This window comes from Nilaparvata lugens, unplaced genomic scaffold (assembly GCF_014356525.2).
Source record: "Nilaparvata lugens isolate BPH unplaced genomic scaffold, ASM1435652v1 scaffold4054, whole genome shotgun sequence".
Classification (NCBI taxonomy): domain Eukaryota; kingdom Metazoa; phylum Arthropoda; class Insecta; order Hemiptera; family Delphacidae; genus Nilaparvata; species Nilaparvata lugens.
In genome coordinates, this window is record NW_024090523.1 from 2,177 (window position 1) to 28,735 (window position 26,559).

The window sequence follows — 26,559 nt, forward strand, 5'->3', positions numbered from 1 at the left end:
TAGATGAAATCAACAATGCTGAAATTTGTTTAATCAAGGCTGTACAGGCTGATGCCTTTTCCTCTGATTTGAAGGAGCTGAATTCCAACAGTGAGCTTAGCCCAAACAGTACATTACATCCATTCACTCCTTTTATTGATAATCAGGGTGTGTTGAGGGTTGGAGGTCGTTGGAATTGACTAACTTACCTTATGACACAAAACATCAGATCATCTTACCCAATAAACATAAGTTCACATATGCATTGATTGTAGCATATCATCGTCGTTCAAGGCATGCTGGTGTCCAATCAACTATGGCTAGTCTTCGCCAAAGATACTGGATCATTTCTACTCGTCGAACCATCAAAAGAGTTCTCAAGACATGTAAAATGTGTTCCGATTTTCCACTATCAGATCTGAGCAAATAATGGGGCAACTCCCACATTTGCGCACAAAAATTGACTTCCCATTCTATACTTGTGGTATTGATTATGCAGGTCCTATCTCAATCCGTTTGGGAGGGCCTAAATCAAAAACTTTCAGCAAAGCTTACTTAGCTCTATTATATGTATGGTAACTCGAGCCATACATGTAGAAATTGTTTCTGAACTATCATCAAATGCATTCATTGCTGCATTGATTCGATTTGTAGCACGTCGTGGCATTCCGCATACCATTTCATCAGATAATGCTACCACGTTCCATGGTGCTAACAATGATTTGAAGGAATTATTCCAGCTATTGTCTTCATCAAAATTTCAGAATGATATTCATGGTGTTACATCTTCATTGAATATTCGGTGGTATTTTATCCCACCCCGAGCTCCACATTTCGGTGGAATTTGGGAAAATGCCATAAAAAATTTCAAGCACACATTGCGTAAGACTACATTCAAAAGGACATTGAATTTTGAAGAGTTATCTACATTTGCAGCACAAACTGAAGCTATTATGAATTCCAGACCTCTGGTACCTCTTACAGAGGATCACAATGATTTTTCTTACTTGTCTCCTGGGCATTTTTTGGTAGGTCGTCCATTAACTGCCTTACCATTCACTCAACCAGTCACCAAACATGTAGACCATGTTTCTCGTTGGCGCCACCTAGCAGCTACAACACAATTGTTTTGGAATAGGTGGTCCCAGGAATACCTAATTACTCTGCAGAAAAAACAGAAATGGACCTCCTCCTCAGAAAATGTCAAGGTCAATACCATTGTAATTTTGAAAGATCTTGGCACACCACCATCAGTTTGGAGGTTGGCCAGGATCCTTGAGGTACATCCTGGTGCGGATAATAAAGTCTGAGTTGTCACACTTCTCACACCTACAGGCATCTTAACACGTGCTATTTCTAGTATTGTACCTTTGCCTCATGATAATGAGATTGAAAATGTATCTACTCACTAATTTTATTATTGGTTTAATTTACTCTTAGGTTTATGTATTGTTGTAGTCATTTATCATTTTTCTAATGGGCCCGGCATTGGTACTTGTCTTGTTTGGTTCTATGGGTGTGAAACATGGATAACTATGACAACCTATTGTAATGTTTTCAATCATTCAGTTCAGTATTTGAATTTTCAATCATGAATGTTGTCAGAACATAATCTTTTCTTGTTCATGATGCAACTTACTATTGCAGAATCACTTAACATATTAAAATATTGGTTACTTGGTAAAATATTGTACATCACTTGCTTAGGCTAGTTTTTTGATCATCACAATTTATTATTGACTTAGGATTTTAAAACAAACAAGCAATTTTTATTGCATCAAATATATTTGGTTCAATTACAATATTTTGTAATCTACAAATTCTAGAAATATTAAATTCATCACATTTTAAATTCAATTTCAGTAGGCTATTTTTCAAGCTCATTATTGTATTGTAATCTTATGATTAGTATTCAGGTTATTTGTAAGTGTGAATTACCATAGATTCAGTGCATCTTAACTGAATTGTCTCTACTAAACTTCGATGTTTATCAATTATAAATTTTCCATATTAAACCTCAATGGTTATTGATTTTGAACTGCCTCTAATGATTCTTGATGTTTATCAGTTATCTTGATTGTTTGTTTCTCCATTTAAATTTTTATGTTTACTGATCTTAACAATTTGTTATCAACCTTTAATTCTGTATGATTATTGAGCTACTTGTATTCACTATCAAAAATTATTGTTCTGCCATTTCTATTTCAATACATTTATATATTGCTCACTTGGTATTTTTTCTCCAAGAACCTATTCATGTTAGTAATAATTTTTCCGTCTTTTATGAAACAAGACGGTGGTCCTCCTTATTAAAATTATGTTGTATCTGGGTCAATGACCAATAAGCAAAATATTTACATCACATTGACCAGCCGCTCTATACTGATCCACTAGCTACCAGAATTTGGACTCAGAAACAATAAGTCCAATTTCTACTTCAAAACCAATGACTAAACTAGAAATTTTAAATTTTGATATATCAAAAACATTATAAAAATATTATTGTTGTTTGTTGTTATCCTGTTTTTATTATTGTTGATTTGTTATAACTATTATTATTGTTAGTGTGTTAAAAAACGTTACCACGCACTTATTCATGTATAGATGAATGAAGAATTTTATAAATTGTAAATGTATGTGACCTTGTTATACTATTTGTTTTGTAATGACAATAAACAATTTTGATTTGATCATCTATTATAATAAATATTTTTTCACTAAGTTTTTCTTGATATTTCCTCAACTTTTATCCATTCTAATGAATATTATTTGTGTTAATATTGAAGGTGGAGCCGCTATCCCCAGATGTAATGGAGGTAGTGAGGTATTATCTGAAGAAGATGCAGGCCGGAAGAAATCCCATTGACAAATTGGACTACTTCCTAAACGCAATCACTGTCGTTGTCAAATCTGTAAGTATAAAATGAACTAAACACTTCACCACTGATGTCAGCGTTATTATTACTTCTCTAGTATTTTAATATTAGAACTTATCCATTCATTAATTTTTCAGAAGTTATTCTATTTGGATTAAAAATTATGTTTGAGTAGTTCCTATCAATTTATTATTAACTATTAGGTAACCCTTGCTCTGCAAGGGACTAATTAATAACTTGACGAATTGAAAACTAGAAGAATTGAAATAGGCCTACAACTATCCTCGGTTAATCAAGAAACTAACTATATGCGAAATTTCAAGTTAATCAGTCCAGTAGTTCAGACGTTATGATGCATCAAACATAATTTACCTATCCCGTTTGTGTATATAAGCCAATTCTTTCCTTTATTATAGTATAGATTATGATTTTTTTGAGGAAGAAGATGATAAGGAAGGCGAAAAAGGAGAAAAATACCTTATCCGTATTTTTTTAAAGAAGAATACCATATCTGTATTTTTGGAAAAGAAAAATATATTGGAACGTATCTATATTTTTTTGGAGGATACATTTCAAAATTTCTGTAATTTTTGCAGGCAATTTCGAGTGAAACGCTTGAACCAGCCGCCATCTATACTGACCAACTGGTGCCTCTGCTAGTGTGGATGCTGGTGCACTGTGGCGTGATGACCGCCGAAATGGAGGTTCACTTCATCCAGAGTCTGGTGCATCCATGTTTTGTGGCCGGCGAGGCCAACTTCTACCTCAAGTCGCTGCACAAGGCGGTTGACGTCATCAAGCATCCACAGCACCTGCTTGAGAACTACAAGACCAGGCCGAAACATGTGGTGGGTGGATACTTTTTGAATGCACCTTGTATTACTTAATCTATTCGATGTTTTAGTTGAACAAAAATGGGTTTCAAGCAACTTCATTTAGGTGGAATCATGAAGTAGAGGTGGGATTTTTCCTAAACGTTTCTTGTGCTGAAGATTTCAATTTATTTTCAATTTTCAATTTATTCACAACACACAAAAATACAATGAGAATAAGCAATAAGCAATAAAACAATTACAATAGAAGTAACAATGCAAATAACACATTAAAAAAATATTTCTGAAAAGATATGGTGTGCTGGAAGAAAGAGGGGGGAAATACCTTGCCAACTATGGTTTCTCATGTAATAGGCAGGTAAGGTATAACAGAAAGGGAAAAGATGTTACAGAGAAGTAGGTGGTAGATAGGTGATAGATTGTATTGGTATCATGCTATGTATAATCATAGAGAAAACATAGCATAGCAAACACTTATATGCTATCCGACTGAGTAACTGTCAATGTTGTAGAACCGTTCCATAACGAAATAAAAACACTATGTTGTCAAATTCTACACAGCTACTGTGTGCATCCAAGCTACTGTGACACCAAGTTAAAGATTGAAATGCATTTATCGCGGAAAAATTGATTGGGCACTGCTACTTCAATCAGAGCTATTCCTGGGAATATTATATTACTAGCCGTCAGCTACTGTGTAGAATCTGACGACATATGTGTGTTTTTATTTCACTTAGCCTATGCTATCTTTACTCTATGGTATAATGCATTACTTTGATGTGATACAAATTCAAGCTGAATTCCTATATATCAGAATCAGAGACCGTGTCCAGTTCAGTGGGAATATTCTTCCCTAGGGACTATGAAACTATTAATGGGACTATATTAATATTCACTTTATCGAGTTGAGTGGGAATAATCCAAACTCCAGATAATAATATTTCCACTCTGTACCAGAAACAGACACTGATATACTGATATGATACACTGATATATGTTTTTTTTTTTTTAGATTACGTCCTAAAGACTCCAGTCATGGAGTATAAGACAAGTCATGTTATTACATAATAATTCTAACACTAAGTAGTTCAACCTAGTTTAGGTTTGAAAGGAATTCTTGTACACTATAAAAAGCTCTATCAACTAAATATTTTTTCATTTGTTTTTTGAAAATCTTCAAATCATCATTACTTTTCAAGATTTGAGGTAGCTTGTTATAAAATTTCCTACCAATATAATCTGATTTTTGTTCAAATAACCTACTATTGTGACCCATTATATGATAATCTGCTCTGTTTCGCGTATTATACTCATGAACATCTGAATTCTGGATCACACCACTCGTTTTCACATGCATTACAACTTCATATACATACAAAGATGGCACAGTTAATAGACCAAGCTTTTTAAATAAAGGCCTACAAGAGTCTAACCTATTCACTTTCTCTATACATCTGAGTGCCTTCTTTTGAATCTTAAACACTCTGTCCATATTTTGTTGAGATGAATTACCCCATACTAAAATAGCATACCTAATATGAGATAGTATAAGTCCATGGTAAGCAGTTAACAGTAGTTTTTTATCATTCAGCCTAGCAAGCTGCCGCAGGACAAATACCCCAGATGATATCTCATTACATATCCTTTCAATGTAAGGATGCCATGTTAATTTCCTGTCCAATAAAATTCCCAAGAATGCTACTTTCTCTTCTTGGTCTAATTCATTTTCCTCTACAAACACATTTATTTCTCTATCCTCTACTGAATTATATTTACTTTTGAATTGTAGGAATTGACATTTCTTACTATTTATTGTTAATTGCCTTTGCTTCAAGAATTGGACAATTGACTGTACTCCTATTTAATTCAATATTTCAACTTTAGAATGTTAATATTATTTACTAGCAGGTGACCCGTGCTCCGCAAGGGTCTAATTAAAAACTTGACAACTGTGAAACTTGACCTACTGAAATCTTGAAGAATTTGAAGTAGGCCTATAACCATCCTTGGTGAATTAAGAATCAATATTAAAAATTTCAAGTTAATCAGTTGAGTAGTTGAGACGTGACGATGCGTCATTCATGAATTTCCTATTCCGTATGTGTATGAGCCAATCCTTTTTTATTATATTATATAGATAAATAGATTATTTGAATTCGAATTTGTGTTATTTTGTAGTGGCGCACAGGTGGAGATTACTTAGACCCAAGCAAAGAGCTGATAAATTATTTTATTCAAAATTCTACTCCAAATCATCTTATTCAATTCAATTCAATTTAATTCATCCTATTCAAAAACTTTATACATTACATAGTAGGCCTATGTAAAAACAAAGTAAAGACGATACATTAGTTTGTAACATTAATATGAAAAACAAGTAAAAAGTAAATGAATAACTCCATGCTTGGACGACAAGTCCGTGTGCATGGAGGAGTCTTCTGACAATCAATAAGAAAAATGATAACTATACTTTAATGACACTAGATACAATAAAAAATCTAGTAACTAAAAACTTAATAATAGAATAAGAAATTGAAAATTATAAGCAAAAAATAATAGGGTTCAAATAAGTGACGAACTAAAAAAAAATTATTAAATTAATCTGCTAACTTTAAATAACTTTTAAGCAATAAAAATGTTTGCTAACAATATTGATAACTTTAAATTATTCTATTCAATATTCAACTTACAATTTTCTAATTCAATATTAATCTTCAAATTTGTGTTACTTTGTAGTGGCGCACAGGCAGTGGTTACTTCGACCCCAGCAAAGAGCTGAAGGTGATAGTGCCGGACCCCGCGACAGGGGTGCCCTACTCAGCCACCCTCATCAAGCACAGTCCTCACATCACCGCTTCAGCCATCTGCAACACCATGGCGAGGAAACTCAGGATGGGCAATCCAGAGCTGTGTTCTTTGTACAAACTAGTCAATGGTGAAGGTCAGTAAACAGCCTAATGTGTCATCTAATTAAACTTTGAAATACATAACTAAACTAACTAAATAATTAAATAAAAAGTATCCCTATGAATAATTTCAAGTATTAATGAGAATAAATTGGAATAATAGGTACACAATATGAACTATTCAATGAGAATGAAAATTACCAACAGCAAAACCAATACTTGATCGCTATACCTACATCTATTTTAATTTGAAACTAAATTAGGAAATTGAAGCAGTTTTGGGCAATAGCCTGTTTTTTCTTTTCCGATCATTGTATTATTTTTGCTAACCTAATAAATAAATAAATATATATTAAGCAATTAAACATTCTAATAGGAAATCGAGAGCTGTGTTCCTTGTACTAACTAGTCAATGGAAAACTATAATGGACAACTATGTCGTGTAGTGATTTATCATTACAAATCACAAAGTATTATTAGCTGTCAACTAGATTATTACTAGTAGTTCTGTGAACAGTAGACCTCACGCAGTATTCTCATCCACAAGTACCTGATTGAAACTATAGACCTTATGGAAATACAGCAATAGACTACTGGCTTCTCCACACATCTGTGTAATCACTTGTCGACTTGTCTGATTTTTACTCTAATATTGGCATATGAAGGAGGCTCCTTTTTCCTTTTATATTATCCTTGAAATGCAAAAATTTCCAAAAACCTTGTATATACGTCGACGCGCAATTAAAAAAGGAACATACCTGTCAAATTTCATGAAAATCTATTACACCGCGTTTCGCCGTGAATGCGCTACATATAAACATTTAAACATTAAGAGAAATGCCAAACCGTCGACTTGGATCTTAGACCTCACTTTGCTCGGTCAATTATTGCTTGCAATTAATATAGGCTAACTTGATGCTAATCCTACTTCAATATTTGACTTCCCACTGCTTTCAATAAAATAGCAGCCTTTATAGACTGCAAAATATCAGCCGCTATTGAAATAGCAAAATATCAGCGGTATTTTTCGCGAGCTCTTCAGCCCCTGGGTTCACTAGTTTTATTACTAGTTTACCATACGGTATGGATTCGGTACGTTTAATCATAATTTCAATTTTTTCAACTCTTGTCAATTACTGGTATATGTCTCAACAATTTCCTACCTATTTATTTCTACCAATTTCCACACCCGAATAATATATATCCGTATATAGCCACGAGTCACCTTATATATTATCCCCTATATAATTATAGAGCTAATTAACCGAGCGAAGAGCGGTCTAAGATTCAAGTCGACGGTTTGTAATTTCTCTTAATGTTTAAATGTTTGAATGTTTAAATGTTTATATGTTGCGCATTTACGGCGAAACGCGGTAATAGATTTTCATGAAATTCGACAGGTATGTTCCTTTTTTAATTGAGCTTTGACGTATATACAAGGTTTTTGGAAATTTTGCATTTCAAGGATAATATAGAAGGAAAAAGGAGCCTCCTTCATACGCCAATATTAGAGTAAAAATCAGACTATAGAATTATTCATCATAAATCAGCTGACAAGTGATTACACAGATGTGTGGAGAAGCCAGTCTATTGCTGTATTGTATAAAAGGTCTATAGTTTCAATCAATTATTGGCCGGTTTCTGAGCTCGGGATTTAGCTGAGTTCTAGACTTTAAACAGCTGGAGACAGAAAATTGGCTTTCCGAAACGGGGCGTAGTCGCAGTAGAACGACCAACGATTTTTAAATTAAATTTCGAAAAAAACTTGAAAATTTAACACAAAAATAAAGATAAAATAGTGTAGAGTTTCAGCAATTTTGAATTATCAAGGAATGTTTCATTTCGTCAAGGAAAAACGTTTTCAATTGAAGAAATATGAAAATAAAGATTATCATGAAAACTGCGACTACGTCTCGTTTCGGAAAATCAATTTTCTGACTTCAGCTGTTCAAAGTCTAGAAGTTGGCTAAATCCCGAGCTCGGAAACCGACCCTTAGTGAATAGTGGATATATGAAGGAGAAACAGAGCCTGGACTGATTTTCAAGTAAATTTGAAATTTCGGATAATTGTGTTATTTTCAGGACTCCGTCTTCCCCTAATCTTTCCTTGGATGATGCGGTGCAGTAGTTGGCTCCTAGTCCCCATGCAAATTGTTTGTCCAATTTATTTTGGATACCGTTTTCTACCTTCAACGTCAGATCCCCATGAAAACTCAACATATGAAGAGATCTCTTGACTATGCAACTTGACCTGTTTTTATGAATAAAATTATGTCTCATCTAGAATATGTAGGCCTACTCAATATGATCACATCCCTTCTAGCACTTCATTTTCAACGACCTGTTTTTATGATAAACCAACATGACTCATCCAGAATATGTATAAATTCAAATACCATGCCTTCACTCTCTGATCGTAATCCCAATTAATTATTTGAAGTGTTTGTGTAACAATCTAGGTGTACCGGGTTCAAACCCGGATTCGAACAAATGTTTTTAGCCAGGTCACTCAAGTGTTATCGAATGGGCACGTTGAACTGTCGGTCGTGGTCGAAGTAGGTATAACAGTCGTAATGGTTCTGCAAGAGCCATTTTCAAGTGTAATCACCTCATCATCTTTTACTTAAATTGAATAAATCCTATCCAGAATACCGCTAAAACAACAGAAAGTAAATACATCTTATTAGAAATAAATTTCTCTTTTGTATTATTAACATACACCAAATATACAAGGGTGTTTTTCTTCATTGATGAACCCGAAATATTTTCAAGAAAGGTGACTGGAAAATCTGTTGCTTAAGCCGCCATTTTGTGACACTGTTGAGTGGGAGGAGACTGTCCAGCTGGGCCAATGGCAGGCGTTCATGCCCTTGACCAATAGCAGTACTCGCCTACTAGTATAAATTCTGCTACTCTTGTATTTAGTTTTAGTTTATCAGAGATTGACAATGGTGTAATAACCGAAACCGGGTTTTTCAAGTATCAATAAATCTGTGTTTTTTGACAATTTCTTAGTCTTTTTCATGATTGTAATATGAATAATTACAGCAATATCAACTTCTCAACTACCTACACAAAAAGGGATTGGGAATAGTATATTTCGCACCTAGAGCAGAAAATGATATTTTTCCGGCTCGAAATCGGTTTTCAAGTCCGAGGCCGTAGGCCGAGGACTAGAAAAGATTGAGAGCCGGAAAAACATTTTTGCCCGTGGTGCGAACGCTATTTTTCGCCACACACAAAAATAAACAAAATATATATATATATATTTATAGTCTATACAGTATATGAGAATAGTTGTTTACTAAGCACTTCCAAAAGCAGAAGTGGAAGGTGATAGCTCTAGCAAATCTGAGGTAATCTGAATATCAGGAAATCGTACAAGTATTTTCATTTTTATTCTGATTTGTCTAAATAACCTAAAAGATGATGTTCAATTATGTGGGAGGTTGAGTTTATACTTTTTTATTCTTTCAAATGACAATAAGATGATATTATTATTATAAATGTTTTAATTATTGAATAATGAACACAAATAATGAAAAGTTTTTTGATCAGTTGTTTTTTGATCACCTTTCTTAATTCCATGTTAGCGGCTGGAAAGGGTAGACTACTCTTTAGGGCCTAGACCGGAAATAAACCTGTTCTGACGTCAGACGAGAGTCGAGAGTCGTCTGCAAACAATGTCTTTCAGATCTACGTAGGGACTGGAAAACAGCTGCTTTCTGTGCAGTGTGGCGAAAACATAATATTATCAGAAAAATTGTGAAGATGTGGTCCAGCCTACTGATGAGTTTTCAAATTCATGAATTTCTATAATTTCCTTACCGTGTATAAAATGTTGGAATTATTTCTTCAACAAATCTGTCTCTTTTTCAGTCACTCTTCTTGAGAGCGACGCGAAGGTTGTGGATCTTCTCAAAGAAGAATATGACAAAGGAAATATATGCTACTTTGTCTACATGTACGAGCATGGACAGATTACATGGCCTCTCAACTCAAAACCGTTATAAAGAAGTGATATTCTTCTCCTTGTACATAAAATAAATTATCCATTCATAATGTATGAATTAGAATTTAGAAATAATTTACTTTCATTTTATTCCTGTGTACAACACTTCTTGTTTGACAGAATCAATGTATTTGTTTCTTATTCAACTATTTTATTAACTGTTGTTCATAGCAGTTTGTCTCAATATAGCTTGATTTGCACAGTCATTTCGTTCAATATGATTTATTAATGTGTTGTTCAACCTTTCTCAATGAATAATTTAATTGGATGAGATACCAATACCATAGAGAAACAATAGCATAAGTAGATATCCCATGGTATAGGGCGTTTATGTCGCAACTTTTACTGTTATCTCAAGCCGATAGTTCATGTAGTTCTTTTCCATGCATCTGTGTGATGCTGGTAGTCTCTCAAATTGTGCCGTTCATACACTTTCACTCCAACAAAACAGTAAAAATTGACAATAATCGGCTTGAGATAACAGTAAAAGTTGCGACATAAACGCCCTATACCATGGGATATCTACTTATGCTATAGTTTCTCTATGCCAATACCTATATAATATAGTCGAAATCAAAGACCTTAAAGAGATATAGACCCACAATGCCTATGCCTTCCCAATGATAGCTCTTACACTTGAAATTGAAGGCCACCATTGGGATATTTTAGCACGAGATATTATATCTATATATTTGTAATATCATAGATTACAAAGGCATTGGTATGTAATAATCTTATAGGTTGCCCCCTCAATGGCCGATTTCAATTCCAAGTACGACACTAGCGCTGTTTGTGAGTCGATGCATCTTTAAGGTTTTTGGTCAAAATTTCACTTCAAAGCTTGTATAATATTTGTAATTGTATATACTGTAATTATAATATTTAAGCGCGGTTGCACAAAAGCCTGTTAGTGATTAAATAACAAGAAACAATCACAGAAGGCTTTTTTGAAAAGAAGGCTTCTCTGATTGGTTCTCGTGGCATTTAATTACGGTTAAAATTTAACAGGCTTTTATGAAACTGGGTCTCAATTTACTATAAAGAGATTCACTTCGAAGTGTCAGCATTGGTAAAATGAGAAGAGTTGGTTCTATTTATGAGGCAAGCTGACAGTTTGAAGTGAACTTACTATAGTGAGGTTCACGTTATAATGGTAGTGGAGAAAGATGGGAGAAAAACGTTGACGATCCTCTGTCTTGTCAATGCCTTCTATAGACGGTAGCTGATACTGGTTTATTGATGTAATATTAACGGTTCTTTCTCGTTTAAAATAATCAATTATATTTTATTGAGCAAGAAATTATAATTTTTCAATAATGAATTTTCATAATTAAGATGAAATATTTTTTAAATTAATTATTCAATCTACATTGTTAAAAGACGATTTGGCAACAGAGCAAAGCGAGAAAGAGATAGGTAGTGCTATCCGCTTTGCTGAATGGTAGACAAGGATAGCAATACCATTGCTAATCAAACACTACCAGAATAACGTGGACCTCATTATCGTCATAGAGAAACGATAGCATAGATATCCCATGGTATAGGGCGCAACTTTATGTCGCAACTTTTTCTGTTATCCCAAGCCGATAGTTCACGTAGTTCTTTTCTATGCAGCTGTGTGACGCTGGTAGTCTCTCAAATTGTGCTGTTCATACACTCTCACCCCAACAAAACAGTAAAAATTGACAATAATCGACAGTAATCAGCTTGAGATAACAGTAAAAGTAGCGACATAAATTCCCTATACCATGGGATATTTACTTACGCTATCGTATAATTCTGATTCCAATTTAATATGCTACAAATAAAATAATAAGATACTGGTTAATCCTTTAAAGTCTATGATATTATTGTACAATCTAGCCTATACATAAAATACTGGAGAAACATTTCCGTTCAAATCATTAGGGATGCATTTGACTGGAAATGATTTACTTTGTAAATGATAACGATTGACTATAAATTATAACAATAGACAATTTACAATACAAATTTGTTGAAGATGCTCTATTGAATTCATGGTAATAAAATACAGTATCTATATGATGGTATACAGTATAGTATGGTATTGCTAGAAAATTTCATACATTTACAACAAGGGGAAAAAAAGTGAAAGTATTATGAGAAAAGAACAGGAAATACAAAGAAAGAAGAAAAATATGATGATGATAAAAAGAGTCAAACACAAAAACTCAAATAAATGCTTAAATGCGGAAAAAAATACAGCATAGAATTTTATTGTATTCATTTGAAAAAGTGGGTAGCATTTAACTGCTATTTCTATCATTTTTTTAGTAATATATTGTATTTAGGCTATACAGTCTTTTTTATCTATCACAGTTTTCTATCTTGGTAAGTTCTAAGTTACATACCGTACGATATAGCACAAGTCTATTCTAAAAAAAAACCTTTAATACCGGTAAGTTAGGTACCTAGTTTTATCTGCTATTATGACAGCAATAATTTGAAATTACCTACTTAAGAAATCTTTTGATTTACCGTATAAGGAATGCTGACAGTTTGAAGTAAATTTTACTACAGAGTTCACCGGTATTGGGAGTTCATAAAATTCTATATTGAATGAAATTGATGCATTTCTCTGAATTTTTTCACTGTACCGTACAGTAATAGAATGTATTTAGGCTATCTATCAACCTTGGTAGGATATTACCGTACGTACTATTTGAATTACCGTACCGTATTAAAAATTTATTATAATTTCATTAATATTTTTCAGTTCTATCAGGTTCACTTATCATCCATTAGATACTATCAAGGTGTTGAATAATAATTGAAATGAGTAGACCTTGGTACAAAATTGATATTTTGGTTTTCATGAGATTTGAAACAACCGCTTCTTATGAGATTTTTCAAATAGTTTCAAAACCCACCGCTAGAATGCAGCTCTCTACCAAAATGAACCAGTATTGTTCCAAAATCCTCCACTAGAATGCGCGGCCTTTACGGTTGTCAGATTCCCTGCTCCCTTCTCCATCACTGAGAAATCCTGGCAGGTCCAATATTGTCTGCAGCAGCCATTTTGATTTTGCATCATTTGTGTTCTGCGTCATTCCAAGGAATGTGCGGTTTCACCTGTCTTGTATTGGTGCCGGTCGTTTATTTACCTTTGTAATTGTTTTCTGTTTAATTTCTTCGGTTTTTTAGTGTGCGGTTTTTGTGTGAAATGAGTGTCAAAATGGATTCTGATAAACATTTTGTGGTGACAAAAATTCTGAAATACTGATATTTGGTGAGTAGTTAGTTTGACACGTTTTTTAGCCTAGTCTATTCTGTAGTCTACATTTTGCTCAATCCAATAATAAAATTGACATAAATTTCAGTTCAAAATTTATCAAAATATGTATTATGTCCTCAAGTTCATCTAGGTCGTCTCTTAATTTTTTGAATTAGTCATGTTTATTGTCCAAAAGTTAGACTGTCAGAAGTTAGATTAATTCCAATTTGAACACAAGGACATTTTAATTAGTGTGCCTTACTTGACAGTCCTTCCCATTTGTACAACATCCTTTGATTAATTCACTTTCAACTTATTTGTTCTTTTTTGAAGTACTGAAATAATTTAAAAGTTATGAAAGTAGGTACGGTATCTTATTGTTGTCAAAGTTGTAGGTACATACCTACAGATTTTCGGAAGGTGAAGAGCAAGGATTAGTTCTGTTGTAGCCTAATATTGTAGATTTTAAACATATTTTAATATCTAGACATTTTTTTCTGTCATTTTTATAATATTGTGTAGCCAACTTATCAGTGTCTGTAATTTGTTTATTATTCTGCCTCGGCTTTTGAAACCCTTTAAGGGCTTTAAGTTAATGAACCAACCGAAGATGCAGATTTCTAATTTTATCTTTTCAATTTTTAGTCTTAATTTAATTCTATTAACTACATTTTTAATTCTTTAACTTTTCTCCTAGCACTATTAATTTTTTTATCGCGAAAGATGCTCGTATGACTGTATGAGTTTTTTGCTTGTGGTTGGGTAATGGAAAGTGTCAGGAAGAATTGATGAGATTATCAAATGTCCTTGTCATCTGCGGTACTCGAACCACGAACCAGGCGGTACTAGCAAACCGAAAGTTGTAAAGCTCCTTACCACTAGACCAACCCGGCCGGCTATTATCAGCTATTTGATACAAGACATTTAATATTTAATACAATTTATGGTTTTTAAAGCTTTGTAATAAATTCAATTATGATATTCCAATCTCTTCTATTCTCAGACAAAGTTGATTTACAGTAAGTTGGGTACTGCGAATTACAATTACTAATATTACAATATTGATATAGTAACTATATTTGAATGATTTACTAAGGTATATCAATATTGATTACTATATTTTTAGGCTATAATGATGTAGTAACTATGATGGAACTCCAGTTTGCAACTTTGAGTAGCCTACCTTAATAAAATAATTGAAAGACGAGTTGAACGAAAAGGTCGGCTCCAAACGATGAAAGAAAGACAAACCTTACTGTAACCAAAAATTTCTCCATCCCATTGTCCATAATGCTAAGTATTATTTATGATTTTAAGGCCAGTTTCTTATTTTTGTTCTTCACTTCTTTCAGAGTAGTAGTAAGTTAGTAGGTAATCGATTTTCTTAACTAACTCATTTATCGCAAATCATTTTTTACCCATAGTTTAAAATAATTATGGTCAATGATGACAATGAACTCTATTTTTTATAAGTAACGGAAGCTCTAATTGATTGGATTGGAAAAACTAGATTACACTACAAGCAAAAAAGGATTGTTGTTTCACTAGTACTTCCTCATTACTTTCCCATTGTTCATAACATACCAATTCATTATGTTAATTGAACGCAATAACCTTTTGGAAACTTCTCAATAATTTGTGGAAGGTTATCAAAGCTTGTAGGCTACTCTTTTGAACTACCCCAACCTTACATGTATTATGTATTGTTACTTTCCTTATTTGTTGCACATTGAAACCAATGTTTTCAATTCATATGATTAACTTACATTCTTATCAGTTTAATTTTAATTTGTGAACCAGTTATAATCGGTAATGGAAACTTTGCCCTCCCGGCTTATCAATGTTCTCAACGTTCATAGACTGTGCTCAAGGTTATTTAATTTATGTTTTGAAAATATTTGTGGTTTGTTCATCGGTCATCAATAAAGTCTGTAAGTCTACTTTATTACCATTTTTTATTTTCATAAGTCTCAATTTGTCATTGTGTATCTAGCCCACTACAATAATATATTCATTGTCACTATCACTGATAAATAAATAATGTTAAAAAGTTATCTAAATTTGGGAGAGAAATAGTACAATGAGAATCCTTAGTTTTTCTCTCCCAATCAGTGCTACTTTGTAAAAATTATAAATAAATAAAAAATAAATGAATAAAATATGGTACATGAAATGGCAAGTCATGGTGAAGAGATTATACAAGCCTTGTACTAGAGAAAACTTATACGAGATTATTACTATTTGTTGTATTCTATGCTTGTGCATAGAATACGACATATCGGGGCACCTAGCTTCGCTCGTTATTTTTATTTATTAATAAACAGAACACAATTCTCTAAAATGATTCTCTTACTTTGTGTGATATTGAATTAAATTGATATTATTTTTATTATTATGAATTAAATATTGATGTAAAACATCAAAGAGATTAGATTAGATTTCTTTATTAATGTATGTTACAATATTTACTGGCTTATACACTAATTTACATTAAATGACGATAATGCTAGTTATTCAACGAATTTTACAAAGTTTAAATAATTAATCAATGAGAATAAAGATTGAATGCAATTAGAATAACAATAATATAATAATGTGATGTAACTTCATAAATCGGCGGTGTTTCAACAAATAATTGTCGATTCTCTAAGAAGGATATAAAATCCTTCCCATTAACACACGACCGGGAGAGGGAGAGAGAGAGAGTGATTCAGGTTCAGAATCTGATTCTTTTATTCATGTGCTAAACAAAACTAAATTCAACTCATGATCTAGCGTTAAAAATAATTAAGATTAAGTCTAAAATACCATGATGAATCAGAGAGAGATTCTATTGATCAATTGTTACTATAGTGACGTCTACGTTATAATGGCAGAGTTCAATTAGCAATGGTATTGCTATCCTTGTCCATCATTCAACAAAGCGGATAGCGCTATCTCTTTCTTGCTTTGCTCTGTAGCCAGATCGTCTATTAACATTGTAGAATATTAACAAAATATTTCATCTCAATTATGAAAATTCATTATGAAATTATTGTAAAATATAATTAATTTCTTGCTTATTAAAATAATATCGGGGCACCGAGCTTCGCTCGTTATTTTTATTTATTTATATTTTACTGCTGGCTATACGTCAGCTTATGAATTTCGGGGATGCGATATTTTGATTTTCCACAGAATAACTCGCTACTTTTTACTATCCACAGACGACGAAAGTATCAGCTGTTTCAACCAAAGATGAATTATCCTTTCAATGTCGTTCAGCGAGTTTTCCCAAGGATGAGACCTAGTGCTATCGAATTTTTATATCATAAACCTACTGAGTTCCAAATTTCGTGAGAATCGTTCGAGCCGTTTTCGAGGTCCGTCGAACATAAATAACCAGATAACCAGATATTGCTCGCTTAATATAATAGGATTAGCATGACGTCAAAGGTTTCAACTATTTAACCACGAGTTGGAGTTGAAAATCATCTCGCTCCCGTCGCCGAATCGTAATGGTTTGCAAGATTAATCCAAGATTTTTGTGGTCTCAAGGACTAGTATTATGAATGAAATTCTTTCTTTGATATTTGTTTAAACATTTTTTGAGCTGACAATCGACAATGTAGCCTGACAAACTGGCATTTAAACGATTTTCTGATGACTAACTGATTTAAAATCATGTTTTAATTTTATTTTATGCAAACTTGACAACTTGTCAGTGGATATTTATGAACTACTTTTGAGTTAGGAATAAATTGAACCGCACCATAGTTGTGTAAAAGATGAAAACTAATTGTTGCCTGTCACTGTTCAACAGTCTTTACAACTCTGTTACAATATAGGCTTTTCTAGTACATTGTCTCAGTCTATTGAAACCTGTAGTATACAGGTGTTGAAATATTGTTGGAAAATTGATGTTTTTGTGTTGGAAATTAAGCTATTTATTTGTTGGTGTCAAGTCAAGTTGGTTTTTGATTTGTTTTTCAAATCACAGATTGGAGTTTTACTGTCATCTCATCTACCAAAGTCATTGTCATAAATTCATTTTCATGATTTCAATGAATGGGTGTGCTCTCTCATGTTTATTAGCATACAATAGTCATTAGTCATTTGATGCGACAGTGATTTTTCAAACAGCAGCTTATGAAGAATAGTTTTTCATTGATGATATGAAGTTGGGTTGAAATGTTAAGTACCTGGCAAATGTTGAGTTATAATTTTTTTTCTAAGAAGTTGGATTGTTGGTTTCCTTATTGGGTGTGGAGATCTGAGTGGATTATTCTTCTTCATAAAAATATGCATAAATCATCATGAGTATAATTTATTGTTTCTGATATTTTCCTTGCACTGTAAAAAACTATTTTTTCTTTCATCACTTTTTGCTTTTGGAAAAAAACGACTAGCAGTCAAATATTTTACAATAAATGAATAAATCACTCACTGGACAACGAGATCTTTCGGCAGTTCCGCCATATTCTTGGTTTTTCTTTCATTTACACTATACATTTATGAATCGAACTATATTTTCATACTAGCAGGTAACCCTTGCAAATGAAAACTTGACCTACTGAAATCTTGAAGAATTTAAAATAGGCCTATAACCATCCTTGGTAAATTAAGAATCTATATGCAAAGTTTCAAGTTAATCAGTCCAGTAGTTCAGATATGATGATGCGTCATTCGTGATTTTCCTATCCCATACATGTATAAGCCACGTATTTCCTTTATATTACTAGTAGTTCTGTGAACAGTAGACCTCACGCAGTATTCTCATCCTCAAGTACCTGATTGAAACCATAGACCTTATGGAAATACAGCAATAGAAGACTGGCTTCTCCACACATCTGTGTAATCACTTGTCAGCTGATTTATGATGAATAGTTATAGTCTGCTTTTTACTTTTCTTGCCCTATTACCATAGGTAAGGAAAGTATTGCTTTCAGTCCAGTAGTTAAGACGTGATGAAGCGTCATTTGTGAATTTTTTATCCCGTAGGTGTGTATAAGCCAGCTCTTTCATTTATTATATTATAGATGTAGTCTAGGAAATCATGAAAAAATCTTAGTAAATAAAAACAAACATTTTCATTGAATTGAGCAAGTAGTTAATTCGATTGACTGATATTTTATATGTAGCCTAATGTAGTATAATTCAGGTAGAATTCTTGGTAAATAAAAACCAAATATTTTCATAGAATTGAATGAGTAGTACCCTAACCATATCGTGATTTCATGCAAAATGTTTCTTTGTAAAAAACATGAAACAAACAATATTTCATAGAATGGACATGAACATAATTCAATGAATTCAGGTAAAACTATTAGTAAATAAAAAAGAGAACATTTTCATAGAATTGACTGAGTAGTTCCGAGAACATATTATCATGATTTCTGATTGGTTCTCGTGGAATTAATCACGATTAAAATTTAACCGGCTATTGTGCAACCGGGCCTTAAATAAAAAGCAAATATTTTCATAGAATTGGCTGAGTAGTCCTCTAAACATATCGTGATTTTATGCAAAATGTTTTTGTTAAAAATAACGAAAAAATTATTTCATAGAATTGACTAAGTAGTCACTTGGAACATATTTTCATAGAATTGACTGACTAGCCCCTTAAACATATCGTGATTTCATGCAAACATTTTTTGTTAAAAAGAACGAAAAAAAATTATTTCATAGAATTGACTGAGTAGTCACTTGAACATATTTTCATAGAATTGACTGACTAGCCCCTTAAACATATCGTGATTTTATGCAAACATTTTTTGTTAAAAAGAACGAAAAAAAATTATTTCATAGAATTGACTGAGTAGTCACTTGAACATATTTTCATAGAATTGACTGACTAGCCCCTTAAACATATCGTGATTTCATGCAAACATTTTTTGTTAGAAAGAACAAAAAAAAATTATTTCATAGAATTGACTGAGTAGTCACTTGAACATATTTTCATAGAATTGACTGACTAGCCTCGTAAACATATCGTGATTTTGAGCTGAATGTTTCTTTGTAAAAAAACAAGAAACAAAAAATATTTCATAGAATTGACTGATTAGTCACATGAACTTAATAATTATCAATGGAAAATTGTTGGTTGCTAAACAATTTACATATTAGTCTGAGTAGTCAAACATACATAATTTGCTACATGCTACATTGTAATTGGTGGAAAATTTCCAATTGAGTCTGAGCATGGCACACTCTTGTCAGCTTTGTTTGAATGCAAAGTATTGTTTGCTATTTGAAAGGTATGCTGCCAGTTATAAGTGAATCTAATCAGTGAAGATTCACTATCAAGTGTCAGTATTGAGTGAATGGAAGGTATTTGTGTTATTCTGGAACGTATGCTGTCAGTTGAAAGTGAATCTAATCAGTGAAGATTCACTCTAAAGTGTCAGTTTTGATTGAATGGGAGGTATTTGTGTAATTCGAAAGAGATGCTGATAGTTGGAAGTGAATTTCAGTATAGCGGGGTGCACTTTACGCTTGTCAGCACTTGTTAAGAGATTGAAGTGTTCGCATGTCAAACTGTCAATTATTTTAATTTGAGGGACCGGCTTTGCACTTGAAGACATCAATGGATACTCCAATTATTTCTAGCAGTCTGAATTTGGTCATTTTTTCCACTCATTCAAGTTCTACTTATTCTTCTTCTCTAGCATCCTATTTGTTACTTTCCTTGCCCTATTACCATAGGTAAGGAAAGTATTGCTTTCCGAAAAAAATTAAGGTACCCCAATTTCTAAATTTCTATACGTTTCAAGGTCCCCTGAGTCCAAAAAAGTGGTTTTTGGGTATTGGTAGCCTATGTATTGTGTGTGTGTGTGTGTGTGTGTGTGTGTGTGTGTGTGTGTGTGTGTGTGTGTGTGTGTGTATGAGTGTATGTGCGTATGTGCGTCTGTGTACACGATATCTCATCTCCCAATTAACGGAATGACTTGAAATTTGGAACTTAAGGTCCTTACAATATAAGGATCTGACACGAACAATTTCGATCAAATGCAATTCAAGATGGCGGCTGAAATGGCAAAAATGTTGTCAAAAACAGTGTTTTTCGCGATTTTCTCGGAAACGGCTCCAACGATTTTGATTAATTTCATACCTAAAATAGTCATTGATAAGCTCTATCAATTGACACGAGTCTCATATCTGTAAAAATTTCAGGAGCTCCGCCCCATCTATGCAAAGTTTGATTTTAGATCCCCAATTATCAGGCTTCATATACAATTTAAACAAAAATGTTGAGTGGAAAAAATTAAGCATGAAAATCTCTACAATTAATGTTCAGTAACATTTTCACCTAAAATTGAAAATAAGCACGAAATTCGAGAAAATGTTATTATTTCAATTGCAAACTGTTGGCAACTGTTGATTCTATTGAATGATTCACTATGAAGAGATAGCAGACCTCGTATGTCTCCAGCGTTATTGTCCTGTCACCAGCTGGCTCAGATCTTTGTTTATAAGTAGACTTGACATGCGCGTGCACTCTAAAACCAGATTTTTTTTTGCAGTGTTTTGTGTCTTAGTGTTCAATTTTGACATTTATTTCCTTTCTTCTTTGTACTTATTCTATAATGAGATTCATGATCTTCCCTTCATTCATCAGTAGAGAGTTACTGGCAAGGATATTCTGAGTATTCTCACCAAAGAATGAACATTGTTTGTCCAAAGCTCCGCCAATTTATGTAGATACAAAACAATATTATCTTGAAGGAATTTTAAATTTCATCCAATATGGAAATGCCGGTCTGCATTTTTGCCGCTAATATAGCTAAGCCGGTACCGGCGTTATTAAATATTATTATGATGCAATAGAGTAGTGGAACGACAAAACAAGGAGGCAAGTAGAAGGAGAGAGCGAATTCGAGAAATTGGCAGATTCCACTCGCTTATGACGTCATTCCGCTGCCATAAAGTACGTTCATGACAGCCAGCCCCTATTAGGGCAATGATGAGGTGTTTATAGTGTGTGGGACGAGTGTGGTAGTTGAAACGTTTTCTTCTTCTTCTTCTTCATCTTCTCCTCCTCCTCCACCCCTCTTTGTATTCTGTCCTGTCCTCTTCATATTCCAATAATGCCCAAGTGTTATATCATTAAGGTATGTTACTTCGAAAGGTCGCAAGGATAATTTAAAAAATCGTCACGTCTTGTTCATGTCAATATCTGAAGTGAAAAAGATAGCATGAGATGAGAATATTCAGTAAAAGACGAATAAGGAGAATGAGAAGAAGAAGAAAAAGAACAAGGGAACAAGAAGAAGAAGAAAAAGAAGAAGAAGAAGAAGAAGAAGAAGGGCATGGTAGAAGAAGAGGAAAAATCTGGTGTGGTACACTCACACAACTTTCCTTGCTCATATTTGAAACTACGATCAGACTTTTGTATATGTGTATATATATATATAATTGTTTTCAGAGTACTTTTTCCTTTGTGCAAATTGTGAAATTCTATTATTTTTTTAGTCGTCATTTTTTTAAAGTCGTCAAAACAGCTGTTCTACAGATGAAATATCTCGACTATGTGTTCTTTTTATGAACTGCTCTACCTACCTACCTCATGCACGAGAAGGAGGCTACAAAGTCCATTTCTCAAGGATGGGTGGACCCCCCATTAGTTTCCCAGAAAGGAGACTCATGCCAGTTAATAGAGCTGATAAATAACTATACAGATTATGAATTTGAAAAAAATCGATCAAGTTATTTTGAGAAAATCGTGAAAAACATGGTTTTCTAGTAATTATCCGCCATTTTTCTCAAGAATATAACGGAGCTCCTGCAATTTTCCCAGAAATGAGACTCATGTCAGTTGATAGGGCTCATAAATAGCTATCAATGGTATAAATTTGAAGAAAATCGTTAGAGCCGTTTTCGAGAAAATCGTGAAAAACATGGTTTTTTAGTCATTATCCGCCATTTTTTCCGCCATCTTGAATGGAATTTTATTAAATTTCTTATTGTCGGATCCTTATGGTATAAGGACCTTAAGTTTAAAATTTCACGTCAATCGGTTAATTAGGAATGGAGTTATCGTGTTCACAGACATACACATACACACACACACACACCACACCACACACACACACACACACACACACACACACCACACACACACACCACACACACACACACACACCACACACACACCACACACACACACACAACACACACACACCACACACACACACACACACCACACACACACCACACACACACACACACACACACACACACACACACACACACACACACACACACACACACACACACACACACACACACACACACACACACACACCACACACACACACACACACACACACACACACACACACACACACACACACACAGACCAACACCCAAAAATCATGTTTTTGGACTCAGGGGACCTTGAAACGTATAGAAAACTTGAAATTAGGGTACCTTAATTTTTTTTGGAAAGCAATACTTTCCTTACCCATGGTAATAGGGCAAGGAAAGTAAAAAGAACAAGAGGGCAAGAAGAAGAAGAAGAAGAAGGGCATGGTAGAAGAAGAGGAAAAATAGAACAGTGAGAAGATGAAGTATAGAAGACTAGTAAGAACGTTTTACTTTCAGTTACCATACCTCGAGTTTTAATAAATCTGTGGTTGTACAATATTTATTCAGTCTTTTTATTCAGTATGGATTATAATTATTGAACTATACATGATATGAAAAAAATGCAATTTAGAATTAGTCTACTACAAGATGATGTTGCTTTGTATCTACCTTAATTGAATGCATTTATTGCAATGTAATACATTGAATGTATCAATTTCAATTCAATTTATTAAAAACACACAAAACAAGACAAAACAAAATTACAAATAATTATGAAACAATAAAACACAATAAAATGTTACAAATATAAAAAACCATGGGCTTTTTGGTTGGGTGTGTTGGAGAAGAGAAAAAAGAGAGGAAGATACCTATCAATATCCATTCTTTGGAAAGAATACTCTGATCCAGTTTCACAAAAGCTTGTTTAATTTTAATCACAATTAAATTCCTCGAGAGCCAATCAGAGAAGATTTTTCCGAGAAGAAGGCTTCTCTGATTGGCTCTCGTGGCATTTAATCGTGATTATAAGTGAACATACTTTTGTGCAACCGGATGTCAGAGTATTCGTCCTGCTAACGAATAAATGAGAGGTAGATTAAATTAAGTAAACTGTAAAAGAAAAGTCTAATCATGAGAACAAGGGGTATATGATGACAAAGACAATTAGAAAGGAGGTAAAAAAATTTTCCCATTATATTCTCTTTTTATCAAAAATTTCCCTCAATGTTCCTTTTTTGTCAAAATTTTCCCTTTACGTGATTGAGCAGTAGGATAAAAAAGTGTCTGAAGAAGAGGAAAAATTGAAGAAAAACAGTGATGGAAAACTGAATAAGCTGGAGAAAGAAATCACGTTGGAGGAGAAAGAGGTGTATGTAGTTGCTAGTCAATAATAATGGTGTTTGAATTGCGTTTGATTCTATTGATTTTCAACTAGCAATAAATTGTTGATGTTGTGTCTGTTGTATTGTGCTTTAGTAGTACTTAAAGCTTAGCCTTCAACTTGGACTGTTATCGCGTTTGGGAATTTGCACTTGCTGCTGCTTTGCAGTCGTAAAAACTTTTCCAATCATTACAGCACCCATCAAACTTTGCTGGCTGTGTACCGTATTTTTACAATCAATCTTCTAAATACGTTGCATTCTACTTCTTATTTCTTCTTAGTTACTAATACTTCTTCTTCTGTTTCTTCTTCTCCTTTTTATTCTTCTGTTTCTTCTTCGTCTTCTTCATCGTCTTCTTCTTCATCTTCTTTGACTTCTTCGTCTACATCATCTTCTTTGTCGTCTTCTCCTTCTTTTCTTCTTCTTCCTTCTTCTCTTCTACTTCTTCTTCTTCTTCTTCTCCTACTCCTACTTCTTCATAATTATCTTCTTCTTCTACTTACTACTAGTTCTCGGTTTTGCTTTTTCTTTACTTATTGTACTAATTTTACTATTATTTCCACTTTTTTTCTCCCTCATCCTCCTTCATTCTCAACCTCCCTCCCCCCATTCTACTCCTCCAGTTCATTTTCCTTCAAGCTTCTCCTACATTCTTATTTTTCTCCTCTTCCTCCATCCTCTTCCCCCTTCTTTGAATTTGAAACTCATCTTTCTCCTCCCACTCTTTCTCCTTGTCTGCTTCCTCGGATATTTTATATCCTTCTAAAAGAATCAACAATTATTATTTGTTGAAACACCTCCGGTTTATGAAGTTACATCACATTATTATATTATCGTTATTCTAATTGCATTCTATATTAATTCTCATTGATTAATCTATATATATAAAAGCGAAATGGCACTCACTGACTGACTGACTGACTCACTGACTCATTGACTCACTCACTCGCAGAACTAAAAATCTACCGGACCAAAAACGTTCAAATTTGGTAGTTATGTTCAGTTGACCCTTTAGAGGCGCACTAAGAAATCTTTTGGCAATATTTCACTCTAAGGGTGGTTTTTAAGGGTTTAAAGTTCGTCTTTTAGCATGTATATTCTTCTTATTCTCTTAATTATAATTGAAAGAAGGCCATACCATATGTTAATATAGAACTATAATCTAGAGAGAGTACCTCTTCGAAACAGTTGTTAACTGGGAAATAAATAATATTAATAATTTTGTCAGGTTGGCATTAAGTTGAGTTGACTTTGTTAGGTTGGCACCAAGTTGAAGATTGAAATGCATTTATCGCGGAAAAATTGATTGGGCACTGCTACTTCAATCAGAGCTATTCCTGCGAATATTATATTACTAGCCGTCAGGCTCGCTTCGCTGGCCATATCCGTTTAGCCAGACGTTTAGTCTGGACCCCCGACTGGATCGTCCCAACATATGATGAAAATGCTCAAATGAAAAATGCAGGCGAGCGAAGCGAGCCTGCTGATTTCAATCTTGGACGATCCAGTAGGGGGTCCAGGGGGCGGAGCCCCCTGGCTAGACGGATATGGCGAGCGAAGCGAGTCTGAGGGCTAGTTATTATACTTTGTGAAATTCGTTGAATAACTAGCATTATCGTCATTTAATGTAAATCAGTGTATAAGCCAGTAAATATTGTAACATACATAAATAAAGAAATCTAATATATTCCTCCTCCTCCTTCTCTTTCTCTGCCTCCTCCTCCTCCTCCTCCTCCTCCTCCTCCTCTCTTTCTCTTCATCTTCATCCTTCTGTCTGTCTTCTGCTTCTTGTTTTCCTCACTTTACCAGAAGTGATTTTCAATTATTTCAATAGCAAAAATTGCATCAAATTGTTGCCGCTTCATTTATTACACAATAGTTAAGCTTCCTGTCTGCATTATGTTAGAATTGTTAACAACTGGCTTACATAACAAGGACACAATTATATAAAGCACGATAGAGATTTATGATTCACAAATTATAGAAATTTCAGAAAGATGATAGATATAAAAGTTTTTGTGTAGTGAGAAGTTGATAGTGGTAATTATTCATTGAATGAATGAAAAAGACTAAGAAATTTCTTAGCTTTTCCATTCAAGATATAAAAGTATATAGATGAAAGTATGAAAAATGGCATATTTATTACAGAGAACAGAAAGTTAGCTTGTATCTGATGAGGACTAGAAGCAAGAATGAAACAAAGATGTCTGAGTATCAAGTTAAAAGACTTTAATTAGAGTCTACCCGACTGAATAATTAGTTCATGTTAA

The 26,559-nt window shown here is 33.6% G+C and overlaps 1 protein-coding gene across 1 annotated transcript; it reads left to right on the forward strand.

The window, feature by feature from the left end:
* Positions 1 to 2,765: 2,765 nt before the first annotated feature.
* LOC111057762 (protein sprint) lies at positions 2,766 to 10,822 on the forward strand (the record flags this gene model as incomplete). Its single annotated transcript, XM_039444277.1, is given in 4 exon segments — positions 2,766 to 2,891; positions 3,452 to 3,703; positions 6,425 to 6,629; positions 10,474 to 10,822. Coding segments are annotated over 4 exon segments (717 nt in total), but the record flags the coding sequence as incomplete, so codon positions are not given.
* Positions 10,823 to 26,559: the final 15,737 nt, after the last annotated feature.